This window comes from Delphinapterus leucas, chromosome 6, assembly GCF_059928025.1.
Source record: "Delphinapterus leucas isolate spDelLeu-1000000601 "Yukka" chromosome 6, BTC_Dleu_Yukka2, whole genome shotgun sequence".
Lineage (NCBI taxonomy): Eukaryota > Metazoa > Chordata > Mammalia > Artiodactyla > Monodontidae > Delphinapterus > Delphinapterus leucas.
In genome coordinates, this window is record NC_143134.1 from 19,507,501 (window position 1) to 19,530,045 (window position 22,545).

The 22,545-nt window shown below is 50.4% G+C and overlaps 1 protein-coding gene across 3 annotated transcripts in view; it reads right to left on the reverse strand.

Moving 5' to 3' along the window:
- Window positions 1–22,545, reverse strand: part of DPYSL2 (dihydropyrimidinase like 2) — a 115,974-nt gene that overhangs the window by 21,231 nt on the left and 72,198 nt on the right. For all 3 annotated transcript variants that reach the window (XM_022595018.3, XM_022595019.2, XM_089912783.1), the window contains exons 4-8: window positions 11,332–11,496; window positions 9,091–9,152; window positions 8,496–8,576; window positions 7,680–7,748; window positions 2,391–2,511 (exon numbers count right to left, since the gene is read on the reverse strand). In XM_022595018.3, coding sequence (XP_022450726.1) covers window positions 2,391–2,511; window positions 7,680–7,748; window positions 8,496–8,576; window positions 9,091–9,152; window positions 11,332–11,496 — 498 coding nt within the window. The remainder of the gene's footprint in view (window positions 1–2,390; window positions 2,512–7,679; window positions 7,749–8,495; window positions 8,577–9,090; window positions 9,153–11,331; window positions 11,497–22,545) is intronic.

The window sequence follows — 22,545 nt, forward strand, 5'->3', positions numbered from 1 at the left end:
TACGTGCATTGTCTCATTTAAGCATCATCCTTTTGCCTTTGTCACCACTACTACCCTCCCCTGCGGATGGAAAATGAGAGCTAGAGGTGGTAAGTCCCCTGCCCACCATCACTTGCTAGTGCCTCGTGGAGCTGGGATTTCATCCGGGACAGGATACTGATCCCAGAGCCCTAACGCTCAATACAGCTTTATGCTGTATTGTATGCATATGTATGTACCACTGAAGTGGTCCCTTCTTGGTGCTCAGCCCGCAATACACACACAGGGTCTAAGTCATAAAGACAACAGAACGACACCCTGGGGTGCTGAGTCGCAGCTATTTGAGAGGGCCTGGACTCCAGCCCTGCGTCTTCAGTTGGGAAAACTGAGACACAGAAAGGAGAAAGGAGCCTCAGCACTGCCGGTAGGGAGGCCTGGAGCCCAGAGCTCCCTCTGCAGCCCCAGAGCAGGGCCAGTGCCACCTGCCCCAGAACCGAGACACCTCCATCTTGAAATTCAGACAAGTGAGAATCCGAATTGGAAAACATGGCCTCGGTGTTTCAATTCTGCCAAATCGAATGTTTAATTATATTAAAACTATATTAAAATGTTCGCTTAACTTTCTATCTCTTATTTTCACCTGGGTATGGTACGGTTACTAAAATAAGCAGCCCCCAACTTCCCCTTTTCACACGTCGTGCCAGCTGTCCACCCCACCCCGCTACATGGAAGCAGCGATTCTGTGATTAGCGTTGGGTGCTGAGGCTGATTCCCGTATTGCAAATGTGTGCCTGGGTGATAAAGGGCCCAGGTGAGGGAGGGTCACCGACAGTAATCACCCACATGTCTCCTAGAAACAACTCAGAGCTGATTCGAAGTGAATGTTCCATTTCAAAAAGGCAGTTCCTTCTAGCTGCCAGGAGAGGGCAGGTTTCCAAAAAACTGGTATCGCAGCAACCATTTCATGAAGAGCCTAAGGACAAAGGCCCCAGGGGAGCTGCAAAGAACAGGGGCTAGGAATTCATTGCTGGGTCCATCTAGAGGCTATCAGCTCCTGGGACAGGCTGACTCAGTGGTCATTCAGCAATTTGTTCTAAGTCTTGCACCAACTCACCCACCAGTGAAAAAATCCGGATCCACGTGGATCACACCCCACAGAGAACCAGAAACAAACCAGAGAGGACAGACTGCTCCCTTGCTGACAGAGAAAGAAAGACACATGGGGAGAGATAAAGGAATCAAAAAAGAATGAGGGGGGCTTCCCCAGTGGCGCAGGGGTTGAGAGTCTGCCTGCCGATGCAGGGGACACGGTTTCGTGCCCCGGTCAGGGAAGATCCCACATGCCGCGGAGCGGGCTCGCTGAGCCTATGCTCTGCAATGGGAGAGGCCACAACAGTGAGGGGCCCACGTACTGCAAAAAAAAAAAAAAAAAAAAGAATGAGGGGTCGGGGGGAGGGAGAGAGAGACACCAAGAAAGTGGTACAGAGACCAGGAGAAAGCTAGAAGAAAGTCAAGAGAGAAATGGAGACACCGAGCTGGAGAAATGCAAAGACGCAATCGGGTTGGGAAATGAAATGGGGAAAGAGGGAGGAAGGAAGAAAGGAGGGAGGGAGGGAGAACTCTTCTATGATACTCATGTTCTGATCCAGCCAAGATCCACCCCAAGTCCACTAAACAGAATCAGGCTTTCTTTCTGTAAGTGGAGCTACACTCCCAAGCACAGACCACGTGGTGTGATCACCCGTACTCACAGTCAAAGGCAGGTTCAGTAGGGCTGTGCTGCATTCATAATGCATTAAGGTGCTCACAGCACATCTCCTGGAAGCAGCACTTAGTAAATTAGTTTCCAAGAACCTTCCCGCTGGAACAGAGGACCAGCCTCAGCCCAGAATATATCGCTATAATCTACAAAGAGCCACTCCAGCACGAGGAGAACAGGACACGAGGGCGGCCAGGGCAAAATCCCCATCCTACACCCCCATGAGACTCTCTCGCACACCCCAGCGGAAATCACTACCAGCCACGGAGGGGAACGGTGCTTAGCCATAGAAGGTTCCCCAGGATTCTGTGGCGCATGGACTGACGTCATCTGTGTATGTGCCTGGTCCATTTAGACTGCGTCAAATGAACTCCGACTTTTCTACAGAAGTGGGGGCAGGAGGCAAGTGTGCCCGTCCACCCACCCTGCGCTGTGCGCGGCTTTAAATAGATGCCAACACGGCCGCGGCCCCGGAACACAGCAAGAAACTGGAGCTCCCCACCGTGCCCAGCTGTAATTAGGTTAATGCTGGAACGTAAGGAGAGCAGAACGACCCACTTGGCAGGAGGGGTTGGAAAAGCAGCCCTCCCCCCTCCCCCCTCCCGCCCCCCCCCCGGAACCTGCGCGCAGTCAGACCGCAGGCGGCAGTTACCCTTTTTCCGGGCCTGGGCGATGACTTCTGCGGCACTCTTGCTCATCACCTTGGTGATGTACAGGGGGCAGTTGGTCTGGTTGGCTATGGTGATGGAACGGTTCACGGCTTCAGCCTCGACCTGCAGTAGAGCATCCAAGCGTGAGAACTGCACCCACGCTCAGTCTGTGCCCTGAGCCCGTCTCTACCCTCCTCCCACCAGGAGAGGCCACGGTGAACCAGAGACCACTGTGTCCTCAGGGCTCTACCCTGAGTGGCACTGCAGGCGGGGGATGTGACGTGCCCAGTGTCACTCAATATTGATTGGTTGAAAGGATGGGGCAATTCCTTCCTGGCCCTTGTGGATGATTCTAAGCGTGGTCAGCATCGGCTGGGGTCTGTAAGACATGCAGATTCTCAGGTGCCTCGGGCCCTCCCCCAGACCCACAGGATCAGTAACTCTGGGGGTGGGACCCAGAAATGTGGCTCTTATGGACCCCAGGTGATATTTACACTCGCTAATGTTTGAGAACCACCATGCTTGGAAACCAATGGCTCCCAGTTTGGTGCATTCACTCCAGGGGCATGGTCTCCAGGCAAAACATTCAGTGATGAATTTTTGAGTTGGGCTTCTGTCCCACGCCCACAAATGAAGCCAGCATCATCTAAGAAACAATGCGACCTCACAGGGCTCTGGGAACGGAGCAGGCAGATTTGTGTAAACCAAAGGCCCCTCTGTATAGGCAAACCGATCATCACCAGCCACAGACTGGTACACCCTTCAGCACGAGATGGGAGGGCTGCTCTAACCAGAAACCTGATTCTTTAAGCATATGCTTCAGTGAATGATGTTCCAAAGACCCCAAGGGAATTACTGATCAGGTGAGACTAGTTCTTAGACCGTTATACCGTACAGGGGAATCAGCAGTGTGTGCTTGGCATGAGCAGCTGAAGAGACAAGTGAGACGATGTAACAGAGGACCTCAGAAAGCCTTTTGCTCCCTCCCGAATCCTGGCAAAAAGGCTGGCTTCAACTCTTCCAGGCAAGGGACTGGGTCTTCCTTGGTTTGTTGCATCCTCTGGGCAGTTCTCCCGGGGTAGCAGCTGGTACCCAGCAGGTGCTCAAAAATGTTTACTGAGCAAATAAGTGACTTCATTTTGGGTTAATGGTTAAAGCTAGGCTGTTCCATAAAGAGCTGCTACTTTTCATAAGAAATGACCAAGCTCTGGACTGAATCATCTTAGCTAACCAGTCTCTACGGCAGCTCGGCCAATAGCTGAAGTTCCGCAACTGCGCTAAGGGGTGATCTAATTTAATATACGAGGACATCCTTCACATTTGGTCTCTTGGGCCTCAACTATGTGAAGAGAGATGTCTCGAGACGCAAAGGCAAACCAAACAGCTCTTGAAAAAGCTCATTAAACATCCAAGTGTTTTTAATTCCTGGCATAGCTGAACAATCGGCCTCCCGTCTCCTGGGCTCCAGTTGCAACACAAGGGCCTCTAGCCCAGGCAGCACGGAGGAGGGACGTCTTGCATCTCTGCGGTCACCATAAAAGTCCACAGGGTGAAATGCAAACAGGACGCCACTAGAATCTGCATGGCTTCCAGGGGTGCAGGTGACTGCCCAAATTCACTGTCCCAACCCAGACTCTTCTGAAAGCGAACAGAGGCGCTATTCATAACTTCACGGGGCAACGGGTTTGGACCAGGACTGCCCCGGGTGAACCAGAATGCACAGTCATGCTGATTAGGGAGTAAATGGAGCAGAAGTGCCAGTTCTAGGGGGCCCTACCCTGGAGTACTGGCTTCTGTGAAGACTGCTTTGGTGGGAGAATCTGGGCCCCAGGGCCCTGTCTGGATTGGCTCATCCGCTGGAAGGTGAGCTCTGAGCCCTCCCCACCCCGTAGTCGGGCAACTGCCGTGAGGGCAGAGGCTCTAAGGTCACCTCGCGGAGAGAGATGGTCATGTAAACCCCACGTCTCCACGTTTCACCCAGAACCATGGAAGGATCCACGTGTACCGTTCTGGTGCACATGTGTATGCCTCCGATATTAAACATAAACTGTCTCACACACAGTGAACTCTGGCTTCAATATTATGACAACAGTATTACAGTTTAAACAGAAAATTTTGTATTTGTCTCCTTACAGAGCTGTCAGGGATTTAGGGGGTCACCTAAGCCCTGGTTTCTGGTTTTAAAGATGGACCACCCCAAGGTCCAGGGAGCAAAGCAACCTATACAGGCACGCACAGAAGTGTCAGTACACGACACTCCCCTTGCGGCCCAGGTCCCCAGCTGTCTGCATACCCCAGCCATCCCATGCTTCAAGGCCCAGTTAGGAAGCTCCCTCCTCCATCAAGAATTCTGTCACCCTTACCTCCAGTGCCCCACTCTCCTCCCAGACACCAGTCTTTGTGTGTGTGTGTGTGTGTGTGTGTGTGTGTGTGTGTGTGTGTTCTGTTTGTTTGTTTTGTGCCACACCACATGGCTTGCGGGATCTCAGTTCCCCGACCAGGGACTGAACCCAGGCCACAGCAGTGAAAGCCAGAATCCTAACCACTAGGCCACAAGGGAACTCCCCAGACACCTGTCTTACAGCTGTAACTGGCTCAGAACTCCATCACATGCCACGCCCCTACTTACTTTGCATCTCCCCCTTCCTCCCCAGCTTGTCTGGAATCCCTCTCAGAAGGGACCACTTTCTCATCCACTTCTACGTCCCCCACAGGCCTCCATCATGACACATAACAGTGGTGCTTGGGTACCACTGACGGACAGGAGGTTTCTAGATTTCCACATCCCCTATCGTCTCCCTTTCAATCTTCTCAGCTGAAAACTGGGGGAAATCCGACTGGCAGTCTCACACGGTTGGGTTGGAAAGGCCAGCAGAAAGAAGAACAGATTTTGTGTGGTTCAAGCACAAGTTAACCATCATGATGCTGGCGATGGGTACAAAACCAGGAAGGAATTACATTTTTGTATGTTCTTAACTGTTTCTTGTGCACTGGCGATATCCCCTTACCGGACTCTAAAGCTCAGTTCCCTCAGAATGCATCCATGTTTTATCCTCTTTATCTCTTACAGAGGGTTTAACACACTGTTAACAGATTCCTGGCGATGAACTAAAAAACCACCCCCAGCAGCCAAGGGAGAAGGGGGCGGCTGGCGCCTGGCAGCTCACAGGGCTGACCTAGAGGTGCACCTGCTCAGGGGAAGCACCACATGCTGTGCCCGGCCTAGAGTCGGTGCCTCTGAATCAGCTGAGAGGCAGGTGACCGTGGAAAGCAGACAGAAGAGAAAGTCCCCAAAGCAGCCTCTCGTGAGACCACAGGACCCTCCCAAGGAGCCAGAAGCTCCCCGTGTTGGAGCGTTGCCGCTCTGCCAGCCCCTAAAAGAGTCTTCCCAATCTACAGCTGGGGATTCTGAGGTTCGCAGTGCAAGAGCGGCTACAAGAGAACTCTCCCGGGCCTCAATGTGGAAAAACAGGTTTGATGTTTGTGGTCAAAATAGCAACCAGGACCCCTCTCCTCTGATAGCTTTGGCCTGTTCAGTAAACCCAGGGCGGGCTTGCTTTCTATTTGGGGTTTGCAGGGACCTGGGGATGCAAAGGAGACGGTGAGAGAGACGGAAGCAAGCCCCAGGGAAGGCTCTGAAATGGAAACAAGTGCGCGGCTCTCACGAGGAGCCCCGGGTATCAGGAAGAGGGGCGTTTGCTTTTCCCAGAGGACAATACCCTCTTCCTCTTCCCAGCTGATCCAGCCCAGCCACTGGATGAGGTGAGAGTCCACTTTCCAATGAAGCCCAGCCCCAGGTGTCACCACCTGGTTACACAGGCCCGCTGGCTTCCCACTGAGCTTGGGTTCCGGGGTGTGTGTGTGTACACACTGAGGGGTCGGGAGGGCAGGCAGGATACTGCTTGCACTTTCTAGCTCTCTGATGCTAAACTTCACACCCCCCGTGATTTCTTTACACGAGACACACTTCACTGCAGGACACCTCCGGGCAGCACCACACAAAGGCAGCAGAATGGAATGGGTCCACTGGATCCAGCCGTGCAATGGACTGAATGGCACCCCCTGGAGTTGTCAGAAGGAGGCTGTGTTGCATTGCCCTCACAGGACGCTCTAAAGCTGAAATGTGGGCTGTTATGCACAGTGTCTGGCACCTCTGGGTACTCAGGAAATGCTAGCTCCCAGTGGGGCTTACAAAGAAAAGAAGGGAGAGGCATCCCTCTGCCCCTCCTGGAGACCTCGCAGCTCCAAGGCTGGATCCCAAAACTGTTTCAAGACTGAACGCAGGGCCAGCCACCTCCAAGGAGGATGGGTCTGGGGACTGTCATGCCTGCGCCGCCCTTCCCACTCCCACAGCTTTATCCAGGGAGATGCGGTTAAAATGATCACCGAGGCCAGCCTTGAAGGGGAAACAAAGGCACAGAAAGGAATCTTCGGAGTATCTGTGCAAGTACCCCTCTCACCCAGCAACTCCCTCCACCTGTTTCCAGGGGGAAAAAATCCTAATTTTAAGTCACCATCCACTCCCGTGATGATTTTATCTGCCCCCTCTGCCTGTCTCTTTTCCTGGGAGGACAAAAATCTATTCATTTCCATGAGACCCCCAGCATCCTCTGCTCAGAGCTGCCAAGTCCTCCAACGCCTGACCTTGAGTCTTTCCTTAAAGAGCCAACTCCTGAAAAGCATTCAGAGGCCACAGATTCTAATTTAGAAAAACAGGTTCTCTGTCACATAAGATGTGAGCACCCCCTTCTCACTCACAAGCCTCGCCACCCAGGACAGTGACTCTCAACGTCTGGGCCAGCAAGAACCCTGCTCTGAATTTTCCCTCCTCGATTTTGAAAGATTCTGTCTACCACACTCTGCTGATTATGTTATACCCTGTGCAGACTTATCACGGAAAAACTTACAGTCCCCCTTCTGCTTTCTAGACACTTAGAAGAGCTGTTATGGTAAGATTCTGGAGGCCCTGGTTTATGAACCACAAAACCCCAACTGCTGGAGGCTAATAAAAAGCTGTTTGTGTCTGTCTACCCAAGAAAGGGCTTGAAGAATTAGAGACAGAAAGAGGAGTCTTTAGGCTAAACAAGCCATACTGCTTTACCCCACAGCACAGTCTAACCCTTCACTTTGCCTGTGTAGACACTTCTCAGTGGGTGATGTGACTTCTCAGAGGGACCAAAATCAGCACCCGAGAAGCCCAATTCTCAACAGGCAGGAAGTGGGTTCTCTGTGGCTCTGGTGGCGCCCGCCCCAGAACAAGGATTCATGCATTCCATTCAACAGACGCTCACCTCCTCGGGCCGGCTCAGCACATGTCCCTCAGGGCCCGTGATGCCCAGATCCAGGATCCGCTGCTGCTCCTGCAATGTTTAAAGAAAAGCAGACTTTCAGGGAGAGCTGGACCCCAGATGGCTCTGACTGCTGAGACGTGGGTAAAAATTACTCGGGCAAGACCTCAAAATGGCACGCTGGGGCTTCCCTGGTGGCGCAGTGGTTGAGAGTCCGCCTGCCGATGCAGGGGACCCGGGTTCGTGCCCCGGTCTGGGAAGATCCCGCATGCCGCGGAGCGGCTGGGCCCGTGAGCCATGGCCACTGGGCCTGTGCGTCCGGAGCCTGTGCTCCGCAACGGGAGAGGCCGCAACGGTGAGAGGACCACGTACCGCAAAAAAAACTGGCACACTGACCACTCAGCTCTCATCCCAAGACCCCACGAAGAGAGGGCACGGTACCCTGCTTCCACTGCTGCCCGAGCTATGACAGATCGGTTACAGCCTCCCAGATATGTGCAGCTGTCCCCTGGGATGCCGAGAGCCAATGTGTCCCCAGCCCTGGGCTACAGTGTAAAACATCTATACGTGGACATCCACAGGCAGCCGCGTCACAGCGCTGAGAGGAAGGACTTCTCTGTGGAAAGGCTACAGGTCCTACAGAAGATGCCGAGCGGCACGTGCGTCCCCAACATTCACGCTGTCAGTGAGGCTGTTTGTACAGTCCTACTGGGTCACTCCGCTTTTCCCCACCGGAGCTGAGCTACGGAAGCTGCTCCACTCTCGAGCCTGCCTCTCACCCTGTGGGTCACGTCGAGGTGATGAAGAGAAAGCACATACCTCTGCAATGATGTCGCCGTTTTCCGCGTGGACTTGAGCAATCGCTCCAATGTCCCGGATCACACTCAGGACTTCATAGATCTGAGAGAGGGAGGGGGTGGGATCAGAGACAGGGACCTCTGTCTTCCTGGTCACAAGTACAACACCTCCCTGACAGCCACAGGGACCAGCACAGGGACCCCTCGCTGCTTCTATTAAGGCCGGCTTTTCTGACACGCCCAAGGGCAGTGTTTCTGGCCACAGGTGGCAGAGCAGGACCTCTCGGTAATTAACAGATAATTAACAGAGGCAGCGTAACCTAAAAGGGCTTGAATTAGGAGAAGCTCTCGGGTGACACCTTCCCTGCACCAGGTTTGCTGAAGAGGGTCGGGGAACACCTCTCGGCCACACCGGCCCACGGCAGGTGGCTGATTCCAGAGCTTGGTGGAACACCTGTCCTGGGGGACCAGGGCACTGGGTTCGTACCCTCCCTAAAGGGAGTTACATCAGGGGCTTCACCCACCAGCCATTTCCCGTGAGCACTCACTGGAGGCAGCTTTCAAGACAACAGCAGTGGTCCGAACATACCGAATGCCAGTGAGCAGGCTTTTCTCACCTGGGAATCCGTTAGCTGGAAGCGATCTTTGAAAGCCATGTACACGAGGAAGGAATTTACCCCTAGTGGACAGACAAAACAGAGAGGTGGAGACGTGACAAACAGATAAACCAATAATCTGGAAGAGAATAAGGAAGGAATCATATTATGCATATGTATGCAGAGAGACAGAAAGTCAGAGAGAGAAAGAGGGAGAGACAAAGAGAGACAGAGAGAGAATGATAAAGCGAATGTGGTAAAACGTGAACAACGGGCGAATCTGGCAACAGGGTGCATAAGGATTCTTTATAGTATTTTTACAATTTTCTCTAAAGTTAAAACTGTATCAAAAGTTTAAATTGCCCGTATCTGTACACCCATGTTCACAGCAGCATTACTCACAATAGCCAAAAGGTGGAAGCAAAATGTGTCTGTGGATGAATGGATAAACAAAATGTGGTCCAGCCACACAATGGGATATTATCCAGCCTTAAAAAGGAAGGGAATTCTGACACAGGCTACAATATGGAGATGAGCCTCGAGGACATTCTGCTAAGGGGAATACGCCAGTCACAAAAGGACAAATACTGTAGGATTCCACCTATAGGCCAAATTCATAGACGCAGAAAGTAGAATGGGGGTTGCCAGGGGCTGGGAGGAGGGAGAAGGGGAAGTTATTGTTTAATGGGTACAGAGTTGCATTTTGGAACGATGAAAAAAGGTCTGCAGACGGATGGGGGTGATGGCTGTACAACAATGTGAATGTCCTTAACGTCACTGAACTGCACACTTAAAAATGGTTAAGATGGTAAAGTGTACACTATGTTGTATTTTACCACAATTAAAAGTGAAAAGTCAAAAATAAAAGTTCCTAACTGTTGTGACTTTAACAAGAAGATGAATTAGAAGACCCTGCAGATGAAGATCTATAATAAATGTCGTTTCTCTGGTAAACCGATTGCCTTTCAGGCCGATTTTTAAGAAACGTTTTTTTAACAAGAAAAGGGCTGTGAGTGTGACAAGCAGATGTCACAGTTCTCACCCTGACATTTTAGGGTTCTTGCTTCCAGAGGCACCAGACCAAACATCCCTGCTCAACATTCATCACAATGGTAAACGACTGTACTGACAACCTGCTAGCCTTGGAGCTTAATTCAAGTTGTCGGGGGTGCTGGAAGCCGCCTTGGTTCAGTGCCTCAGGACATCCCTGCCCTTGTCCCCTGCTAGGCAACAGTTGCTATGGGAACCCTCCAGGCTGATGTGAAGTAAATTTATTATAAGTATTGAATCCATTTGAGTGTCGGTACTCTCAAAAGTGAGAAAGGTCAAGGGTTACCTAGTTGCAGTCACATGGGACCTCCATGCCGCAATGAATCTTAAGGTATCTAACCCAATAGCCTCATGTGAGATTTCTTTTCCTAATTGAGACTCATAAAATTTAAGTGATTTGCCCAAGGTCATACTAGCTAGCTTCTGGAAGAGCAGAGAGATAAACCCAAGACTCCAGATTTTTATTCTAGGCTTTTTCTACCAAATCTATAGACAGCTACCAGATCCATGCCTAGATTTTACTCATAGCTCATGGCATTTCTGGGCCTAGCAGTCCCAGATTAGGATCCAAAGAGGTCAACATGTGACCCCACGTGACCTCCAGTCTATAGCCAAGGTCAAGGAGACGCCCAAAGATGATGTGGTCTGGTAACGCCACCCAAACCCCCAAGGTTCCTGTGGACAAGAGGGTCCCAGAGGCACCTTGAGGTGGTTAAGATTTCCCCCAGCCTCCCTGGGAATCTTTCAGAACCCAATCCTTAGAATCTTCCTCCCCAAAATAGTCCTATGGACAAAGACAGAGCCCACAGGTGGTCCCAGAGCCTCATCACCCTCAAATCTACACTGATTTTTCTGGGTCTGCAGGAAGAGACTGCTCAAGTCCTGTACTCAGGGTCCCGGGCTCTCTCCTAAGACCAACCAGAATCCTCCCTGGGATATCCATGTTATCCTTTGAGGGCAAATCACTCTCACAGCCTCAACTCTCCAGCCTGGCTGGCGCACACAGCTCACTCACACCAGTAAGCTGTGACTAGCTGTCTGGCCACCTGCAATGAGCACAAGCTGCAGCCTACTAAGCCCTCCCTCCTGGCAGGCACGGGGATGCAGAAGGCATCAATCAGCACTCTTCCCAGAAGCTCTCCTTCAGGGCTCAGCCAGCTCGTGGGCTGAGAAGGAAATATCCCCAGAAGGCGCTGGGGCAGCACAACCTACCGTGGTCCTTCACCAGGGTCTCCATCTCCTCCTGGATGCCCTTGTGCCACTCGGTGATGTCCACGTGCAGAGAATAGTCGCAGCAGGACTTGCTGTCGGCCCATTCCCTCCACTGGTCGAAGGCAGCCAGCAGGCTGGTCCCAGGCTCGGGAACCACATGGTCAACTAGAAAGGAAGAGACATGCGTCGTCACCAACAGGAGCTTCAAGGGTGGCGGGCCAGCAGCTGTTTCCCCATTTCGACCCTGAACAAGGGCTTCTTGGGTTCAGAATCGAGATGGTGATCTCTACAACCAGATTCTAAGAATCCGCTTAAGTCAGCCGACTACCCAAGAAGGAGAAAGCAGAAACTTGGCACGGCACGACTCCTCCAGTGAAACCACGCACGACCTGCCCTGATCTGATTTCCCAGCTCAAAACCGCTGAAAGCACAGAGCTCGGGCACATTTCAAGGACAATGAGTCCTTACGGACAATGGCAGTGTCAGATGGCTGGCCAGAGCCGGCAAGCCCTTCCTTGTGTTGATAGCTGGCTCGTGAGACGCCCCCTACCAGACGGCAAGGAACTTGAGGATGCTGGACCGGAGCCATGCAGACTGGGCCTTTTAGAAGTTCCCCGGCATATCCACTCTCTCATCACCACTCGGATTTCTGCGGCATAATACCACTTTGTAATTTAAGGGAGATCTTTCATCCTACGAGTTCAAAGCATTTTAAAACTGCGGTTATTGTTATATTATTATTGAGGTAGGCTGATACGGAGGACAGAGGCCTCTGGAGTCAGGCTCACCTGAGTCTCTTTCTTGCCTCCACCCCCCACCAGCAAGGTGAGCCACTTAATCTCCACTACCCTGAGTTTCTGTGCTGGTTTAAAATAGGGATATTACGTACCTCATACATTTGTTACGAGGACTCAATGAGACGGCATGTCAACCTTGTGTCACTCCCCAATTTAAATCCTCCAACGGCTTCCCCTTACTCTTCAGATAAAAATTAAAGTTCCCAACAAGGTCCTCAAGATCTTGGCTTGGCCCCTGCCTACCTCTACAAATCACCCTGGACCACCTACCCCTTGCACTCTGATCTCCAAACACAAAGGCCATCTTTCAGCCTCCTCCCTTCTGCCACATGGCCTTTGCACATGTTGTCTCTCCTAGGTCCTGAAGAGCTCTTGCCCAGTTACCATGATTATTATTACTCATCTTCTGCACATAGACACTGAAATACAAACTGAAATGACGTGTCCAAGGTTTAATCAAACTTACGTAGCCAAGAAGACAAAACCCAGGACTCTTGATGCCTAAAGCAATGAATCATTCCTCTAAATATTAGATTTTCTACACCCAGGGAAGCAGTTCTCAGCTAAGAAAATGCCAGTCCAGGCAATGCTAGTGAGCTCAGATTTCTGAAGTGGATCAAATCTTGCAGACGCTGCTCGACTGTAATCAACTGAGCTTGGCTTCGTATGCCTGAAGATATGGACACCTAGGCTGAATTTTCTTTTGACAAAATTTACTTTTTATAAGTAGTAGCATATGTAATTAAATGGGTAAATACATTGCTGGTATTGTAATACATATAACATATAATGGTACCTAACAAAAGCAATGAGCATATACACTTCTAATACAAGTCTGTTCCATCTGTAAAATACTAACATAGAAACTCTGACAAAGTGATTTCAAGTTTTTTTCTTAAATTGTGTCCCCCTGCCCCTGGCAAAAAGAAAAAAAAAAAAAAGAAAAAGAAAAAAAAAGGATGAAAACCTGACTTTGTAGCAATCACAGTTTGGGCAGTATCTCCCTAGTCACGCCCCTGGTTTCATCACCTGCCCTCCTCCAAAAAGCCTTTGGTAGCTGTCCACCATCTCTAGAGTGAAATTCTAACTCCTTTTCTTGGTCCTGAAGACCGGTCCCTGCTCATCTCTCCAACATAATCTCTGCCACCTACCCCCTGCTCACCACCTTCAGGCCACCCCAGCCTTACTTCACTCTTTGACCTGCCCAACTCCCCGACCTCCAGGCCTTTGCACAAGCAGTGCTCTTTCTTTGGAAATCCATTCACCTTGCTCTTTCCTTGGGCATCTCGTTTTTCTCCCTCTGATTGGGTTAAATGTCACCATCCCAGGGTCGCACCCCCATGTGCAGTCGTTTCTGCATCGTTTCCGTACCTTACTCTCTGATTCTCCCCCTCCCATCCCCTGTCGCTGGGATGTAAACTCCCTCAGAGCAGGGGGTAGGTGCCTAGACATAGGAAGTGCTCAATACCTATTTTCAACAAATGAATGAATGCTCCCTTCCAGCTCCCACGCCACCCTGCAAGATCAGGACATGCCCTCCTGGGAACACAATCAGATTTTCCTGCTCAACTCCAAGCATAGGTAAGATCATCGGGTGCTATGCTCCTTGAAGTTCAGGGTGTATAAAAATTATCTTGAGAGCTTATTAAAACCCAGGTTCCGGGCCTCCCTGGTGGCGCAGTGGTTGGGAGCCCGCCTGCCGATGCAGGGGACACGGGTTCGTGCCCCGGTGTGGGAAGATCCCACATGCCGCGGAGCAGCTGGTCCCGTGAGCCATGGCCGCTGAGCCTGCGTGTCCGGAGCCTGTGCTCCGCAACGGGAGAGGCCACAACAGTGAGAGGCCCGCGTACCGCAAAAAAAAACCCCAAAAACCCAGGTTCCTTGACATCAACCCCAGACTTTCGGATTCTGTAGGTCTGGGCTGGGACCTGAGAACCTGAACTTTTAATAAGCTCCCTGGGAGCTTCCACTCTGAGCATCAGTAACTGAGGGCAAATCTTTTCCCACTGATTTCTTCTGCCAAACCGCCATTCACTCATGCCCACTTTACCATCAGGGTCCTGTTTACTACACAACAGCATTACCACTGACCAAAAATATCTGGTTCTCTCCATATCCAAAAGCAGCTCCTAGAGTTATGAATCCTTGAAAACTCAGGACACAGGCAAAGTTGAGGGCTTCAGGGAAATAAACACATTTCCTCCAAGGGCTAATGACACTCAGAAACGTGTCCACGAAAAGCCTCCACATGTTTTCCCACAGTTCTCTTTAAATAGAAGCTCTCCCGGGAAGAGCTGCTCCAGGGAACAGGGCAGAGCATCATACTCATTTCCGGAGAGAGCAGAGATTCTCCTCTGAGGACAAAGCCTGGAAATGACTTGCATGGAACTCACAGGCCTTTTCCCTGGTGATTTTCCTAAGCCATCTGTCCCTACGAGAGCCTGGCTTCTGCCTGACAGTTGACTTCTCTCCGCTCTTGCAAGACGTGAGGGACAGCTCATCAACCCAGCCTGGCATCGGACCAGGAAAGGATGGCCTTTGGGGTTGGTGAACCCCAAGTTCTGATTCTGACTCCTGCTGCTTCACCCCCCTGCTGTGTATATTCCTTGGGACCCTCCTCTCTTCACATATAAAACGCGGGCATGAAACAACTACCGTTGAGTGCAGGGCTGTAAGAAGTTCAAGAAAGCGTGTGAAAGCACCTGGCAAAACATCTGGCACACGCCGAGTCTTCATTCCCTCGGGATGAGCCATTGGAAACACCACTGTGGTTTCAGGAGGAGGCCTGTGAACCTGGTTTATGAGACAGCCAAAAAGATGCCCCAGGACGGCGGCCTGAACTGAGGGGTTCCAACCAGCGTCCGGAAGTGCTTGTAGTTAGAAGACATCAGCTCTTTCCAAAGGACTGTTATTAACTTCTCTTAAAACTGTCAAAGGACCCTACTTTTTTTTAACAGCTTGACTGAGATATAATTCACATACCAGCCAATTCACTCATTTCAACTGTTCAATTTTTAGTCTTGTCACAGAGTTACGCAGCCATCACCACAATCTAATTGTAGAACATCGCCCAAAAGAGAAACCCCATAGCCATCAACTGCCCCTCCCCACACCCTCCCGTCTCTGCTACTCCCGGCCCAAAGCAACCGCTAATTTGCTATCCGTGTCTACAGATATTTCATATAAAAAGAATCATACAATATGTGGTCTTTTGTGTCTGGCTTCTTTCACTTAGCATAGCGTTTTCAAGATTCATCCACCGTCGCATGTATCAGCACTTCATTCCTTTTTATTGCCTTGAGTGGTTTTGGTACCCTGTTGTTACGTTTATTGGATATCGGCAAAGTGTTAACACCACGTAAATATGCTGCTCCTGGAAAATTCAAATCTAGGACCTCTTTGGAATTTGTAGTATTTAGAAGACCCTATTTTTTAAATGTCTTATAGTAACTGTAGATTTACATGCAGTTGTAAGAAACGATACAGACAGATGCTCAGACCCTCCACCCAGTGACACCCCCCCAGCCAGGGGTGATGTCTTGCTAACCTGAGTACAACATCACACCTAGAAAGTCAGCCCTGACATAATCCAAGACCCCAGATTTTTTAAAAGCCAGCGGTTAGTGTTTCTGATCAATTTGCACGGGGCCCTTCGTACTCAGAACACATAGAGATGCTAGAAAATCACCACCGCAGTCCCGGTTCTGGAATTCAGGTGGCTGAACAAGAACAACATTCCAGGTCTGCTGGGGGGAGAAGCAGGTAAAGCAGGAGAAAGATGCGGGGGTGGTCAGCCCTGCCGGGTCCCCGCTCGGGCCCTCCCCCTGCCTCTCTGAAGCCTCACACACAGATCCCTGTAGGGACAGGTCTAGAATCTCCTGCAGTCGGTACACACACCACCGGCGCTCCCTGGGGCCGCTCTTGAAACTATCAGAACCGCCCATCACCAGCCTCCCCTTCCAGAATCAGCACTGCCTCATTCTCCAGGCCCTGCATTTAACTGTGTGTGCGCGCACACGTTGGCCTCACCCATTTCCATCTTAGATAAATTAATGGCCTTGAATTAAAAGCAAACCATCAGGGAGATAACGACACAAACCACCGCTGAGTTTCGGGGCTGGCGTCTACTCAGCGAAATGCCAGGTGCCCTAGTCAGCAGGGAATGGCTTTTGTTGGTAGAGAGATAAGAGCCTTTGGGGAGCCCAGCCTGACAGTTTCGTTCTGAAAAAAGGCAGAAAGGGAAGAGAAAGCACCTATGCCTGGGGATAGGAGAGGGACACATAGGAGAGGTAATGCTTGAGCTCCTGACCAGTCCTGCCACCTCCTCAGCATGTGACTGTGGGCAAGATATTCAGCCTCCGTGGACTTGAGATTCCTCATCTGTAAAATGGGGCTAATACTAGTACCTAAGCCACAGAGTTCTAGTGAGGTGTAAATGAGCCAATATGGGAACTACTCCGGAGAGTGCCTGCTACAGGAACACGCTGAAAAAGACCAGCAGGTAGACAAAGTTACATTCCTTCACAAGGAAAACTCCCACATAAATCCCTTTGTGAAGTATTAAGATGCCTCTGAAGCACATGCTTCCAGGGCTAACTACTCCCCTTGCACAAATATACTGCTTCTCCCACAATGCAAGGAAGCATTTTCCTAAGAGCTAGAACTATCTTGAACATTTTTTCTTATATAAATTTATTTATTTATCATTTACTTTTGGCTGCGTTGGGTCTTCGTTGCTGTGCGCGGGCTTTCTCTAGTGGCGGCAAGCGGGGGCTACTCTTCGTTGCGGTACACGGGATTCTCATTGCAGTGGCTTCTCTTGTTGCGGAGCACGGGCTCTAGGCACGCAGGCTTCAGTAGTTGCAGCACATGGGCTCAGTAGTTGTGGCACATGGGCTTAGTTGCTCCACGGTGTGTGGGATCTTCCCGGACCGGGGCACGAACATGTGTCCCCTGCATTGGCAGGCAGACTCCTAACCACTGTGCCACCAGGGAAGCCCCTAGAACAATTTGTGCCTGGTTTTCTCATCTACAAGCCAGTGATAATAATGCACCTCACCGCATTTTTGTGAGCGCTCAATACGATGTAGTCTACCAGGTGCTGGTCAGATATAACCAATTACCATTCGTATTCTCTTCTCTGTGTCCCCCAAAGCATTAATTAAGCAGGAAGACTGGCACACAGAAGGCGCTCACTAAGCACAGGAGAGACCAAACATCACACATGCCTCTAGCAAGCAAGGCCTCGGCCATCTCGAGGACTGGACCACTCTTCCTCCCAGGGGCCCAGCCATGGGACTCTGCGAACTAACACACCCAGCTTAGAACCCCTACCCTCCAACAAAGTCCTTGTCACACACAGCAATCCCATCCATCCCCCATATAGACTCACCACAGCGACTGGTACATCCCAGCCCTCCTGAATGCATGCCGGCAAGGGGCCCCCAGCCTTAGGCTAGCCCTGGCCAAAGAAAGGAACAACAAACTCAAGTGTAATTCACAGACTCTGAAGATGCGAGGAATGGCAAAAATAATGAATATTCATCAAGTACTTCCCATGTGTCCAGGACTAATCTATGCATCTTCCTTGGATTACCCCCTCAATCCTCACACCAGACCCCTGCAGTAGGAGCCATGGTGGCCTGAGTTTTCAGTTAAAGGAGCTGAGGGACAGTGAGGTTGAGTTAGCTGCTCACGTTACTTAGAGCGCACGGGGCAGAGGGCCCGGCCTGCAGGAGGTGAACAACGTCACAGCACCTGGGCTGCAGCCCTGCAAGGCCCTGGGCAGAACTCTGGAAGGTGGGCCATAACGTGGCCTTAGCTGGCACAGGTGAACTGTGACCCCAGATGGGAGACTCCAGAGCCCCTCTTCAGCCACTCCTGCTTACAAGCAAGCCGGGAGGGGTGGCTCATTGAGAATTAAAGTGCCGTCTTATCCCTTTACTTCTTATAAGGGCAGCAAGTAGTTCAATAATTCAATAAACAGAGAAGAGAACTGTGTCATTAGCCTGACAATCGCAGGCAGACTAACTGCTCGAACCTTGAGGCACTGGGGTCATCCCCTAATTTCTCTCTTTCCCGAACTTCCTTTAATGTAATCTTGTTTTTAAAACTAAACGAGTATACTCATATGAAGTAAGTCGAGCCATAAGAAACCGTTCAGTATCCAGTGATCGCTAGTAGAATCATTAAAACAGATCTGGGGGGAATAAGGGCCGAGGCAGGAGCCAGTAAAATGTATTTATAAAACAAACAAACAACCTCTTAAGTGATCTTATGATCAGCCAGCTTTGGAGGAAATAAACCATGCTCCTGAAATACTTAAAATCTATTTGGGAAAAAAATACATTAAACGGTTCACTTAAGGGTACTTCCCTGGCGGTCCAGTGGTTAAGATTCCGTGCTTCCACTGCAGGGGGCATGGGTTCGATCCCTGGTCAGGGAACTGAGATCCTACATGCCACACAGTGCGGCCAAAAATAGATAAGTAAAAAGAAAGTCCATTAAAAAAATATTTAAAAAATTTTTTAAATCAACATTAAATAAAAGGTACATATAGGAATGACTCTGCTCCATCCTTGGGCTACTGCTCTCTTCCTGCCCTGTCCTTCCCACCAAGCTCTGGAAAGGGCTGAATCGCTGTCAACGCCCCATGTCCCAGCCTCCCTTTCACACCCACTGCACCCCTATCTATCCCCTGCCTGAACACGCTCCAGATTCATCCCAACCCCGTCCCTACCACCTCAGTGTGACTACCCACAGCACCACGGACCCTGCTTCCAGACAGCATTCTGCAAGTTTCCTGTGTCTCAACTCTTCCTGTGTCTTGGGCTCAGCACTCACTGGTGGATGGATTTGGGGACCCGGGCCCTCTTCAGTCTCCGGCAAATCCCCGTGACCAGCAGCTGGAGAAGCAGGTGGGACCCCCATGCTGCAGCACCTGTAAGGGTGGCTCCTGCTGCCCCAAAAGAGCTGCCCATCCAGAAGCTGCAAGTGGGCGCCTGGAGCTCCCCACACCTGCAGCCCATGCCCCCTGCCCACCAGATTTCCCTTCCCGTGGCATGGGCCTGGTGGAATGAGGTTGCCCCTTGCTTCCAGGCTGCTGGAAGGTAGTAACCCTGGGAGCCCAGGAATCAGAGCTGGAGACAGAGGGTGAGAAAGGAAAGGTGCGGAGCAGGGCAGAGAGAAGACCCAGATTCCAAACCCAGTGTTAGTTCTGATTCTAACGACGATCTTGGAAAGGCCTCTTGGCTTCATTCCATTTTCACAATTTAGCACAAAGCATAACCAAAGCTTCCCACTTTAGGGAAACATATACACGCCTCCAGAAATTTTTTTTTAAATAGGAAAGGGACAGTTAAATCATTTTCTAATGTCATACCATTTTATAATCTCATACCACTGTTTGTATTTATTTGAGAGCTACAATATCAACCTCACCTCGGTATAGCCCTGTAGTGGTTCACCAAGTGCTCTCACATGCCTTATCTTGTGTGATGCTCAAACCAGGCAGGCGGGGTGGGTTCACAATGCTTGCACCACAGATGAGGAAATGGGGGCCATGGGACGTGCCTGCAGAGCTCGAATCCCAACCCGCCTTGGCTGATAGCCTTTACTAACCATCACCTTCTTGGCATATCTACGAATAGCACGCACCTCAACTTCCCAAACCTAAACCCTTTTCTATCATCAAAAACATATGCGGTTTCACTTAAGTGGGCAGCTAATGAACTGAACCCGGTGGGCTGAGGGGATACAACCAATGTGGGTCATTGAAATTCAATTTGGGGCGCCAGGTAAGAGCTTGTCAAAATGTCAGCACCTCGTAAAACCTTTTTCTTTGAGGCTTGGTATAGCTTGCCCACGGCCTCCTTGCATGTATGATCAAAGGCTGAGCTAATGAAATCTACGTGTGGCAATGAAGGGTCATTTATAACGTGTAAATCCTTTAAGAGGATTTATCAACCCAATGATGCGCAGAAATCCTCTCCTTGACTCATCAAAAGCAGACGTGGGGAGACTGAGAGCCCATCTGTAGACAACGTGTGGGTCAACCTTCCAGGAAGGGGCCCCCCAGAGTCGACCAGTGGACATGGGGAGGGAAGGAAGTGGAGTCACTTTGCCAGACAGGGCTTTACTTCAAAACCAGCCTCTGTGGACTTGATGGTTTGCTCTCCGCTCACTTGAAGTGGATGGGCGGAGTAGCGCCTGCAGGCAAGGCATCATCAAGGCGCGAAAGGTGACAACAAATCTGCAGCACTGCTTGACCACCAGGAATCCTTAAAGGACTCCATGGTTTGTGCACAACGATGGCACTAATTGCCCACGCGTTTTTTTACTAATTGCTTATTGATATAAGCAAGTCCGGCAGACTCCACTTAAAGAGACTGTTAATGGCTACGATAAGGTTCAGATCCAGAGACCCTTAGAAATGGTTCTATCTTTTTACTGATGAGAAATCTGAGTCCCAGGGAAGTTTCAAAAGTCACTAAAGACACATAAAGTGATGTACCAGTACCAGAATTAATCCCAGGTCTGAATCCACAACCTGTCCTGTTTCCTTTACTTGTTTTATAACAGGATGAAATATTACCGATAATCCCACCATCCTAATCGTAACTGTTCATCTTTTTCTATATCATATTCCACAACTGTCACGTACATGTTTTATGTGGGTGTAATCAAAAGCCCACTCACTCTTAACTGTGGCTTTTTCCCCTTTTTTTTTGCGGGCCTCTCACTGTTGTGGCCTCTCCTGTTGTGGAGCACAGGCTCCGGACACGCAGGCTCAGCGGCCATGGCTCACGGGCATGTGGGATCTTCCCGGACCGGGCATGAACCCGTGTCCCCTGCATCGGCAGGCGGACTCTCGACCACTGTGCCACCAGGGAAGCCCTGTGGCTTTTTTCTTAATACCATGCTGTCTCAGAGTCTTTGTAATTCCATTTTTTATGGGAACTATTCTAAGGAGAATCTATTACAACTTTCTTCACCATTCTCCTATGTTGAACCTATAGAGCGCTTCCAATTTTCCTCTCTCATACGTAATGTTTCTATGGACATATTCATGCAAATAACTTTCACCTTATGTTAAATGGTTTTCTCTGGAGAGGGTCCTAGAGTCAGAGTTACTACAGTTCATAATACAGATGACCACGTTGCATTCCAAAGCATCATCACTTCCTACCGCCTCTAGCCACGCATCGGAACGTCACCCCAGGCAGTGCTGGTATTTTCACTTTATTTGCTTGCTATTTAAGGGAGTAAAAAACAAAGCTCTTTTCACTATTCTAGGCCATCTCTGTTTCAGATAAATGGCCACCTTCCAAGACCCAAGTAGGGGACTAAGTAATACATAAGAGAGCAGATCTACCAGCTGTACAAAGAGGTTACTGACAATTTAACCAGGATATGATGAAATGGCTACGGCCACCATCTTAGTTCTCCTGTGCCCTTATCTCTGCTCTTAGCTTTGTCAATCCGAGCCCTAAAATGATACCCCTAAGGGCGCCTTGTTAGGCCTTCAAGACAGAGGCAGGGCCGCAGCCCAGGCCCCTGGGCCCCAAGTGCACAGACCGAAGCTGTGCTTTCTCTCAGCTCCATGTATGCTCACAGACAGACAGACAGACAGACACTTAATAGGAAGTGGCAGCTCCGAAGCAGGATGATGAAACCGTGGCCCAGGGAGAAGGCAAGAAAAGCCAAAGGTGAAAATTCCAGCCAAACTCGTTAGAAATCAAAGCTTCCAACTCCAGGCTCATGTAGAATTTCTCCAAGAGATGTTGAAATCGTTGGCTAACTGCTGGAGCGGGCTCTGTTTCCTGTAATTAGACAGGCATTCTGAGTCTCAGCCTGGAGACAAGCCAGCTTTATGGCACCTCACACCCACATACCGGTGGGAGAAACACAAAGTTTGCTTCACGCACGTGTCTGGATCCTGGAATTCCTCTAAGCCGTCTGAAGTCCTGGGGATTCTCATGGACTTCACCGGCCCTCGAGCTGGCTGGCTCTCAAATGCCCTGGTCGGACAACTGAGCCTCAACTCCACCGGCTATATACACTCGTGTTCATGAAAAAAACGTTAGAGCACCAGTAAGTTTTTAGAACCAGTACGTTTTGTGTGGGAATGGTCTCCAGGGCTATAACTGTCCACGCTGAATGTGCCGGAAACCCCACAGAGCGTGCACAGGTTCAGAGCCCTGGCTCCAAGCTCTCCTGTCTGGAGATGAATCTTGGCTGTGCCACTAACTATCTCTAGGGACTTAGGCGAGTTACTTAAACCACCCACCCCCCTACCTCAGTTTCCCCATCTGCAAAATAAGTATAGCAACCATGGCTACCTCATAGCATAGGGGTCAAAAGCATAAACTCTAGGGTCAGACTGCCTAAGTTGGCACCCGGGCTCTGCCACCCACTA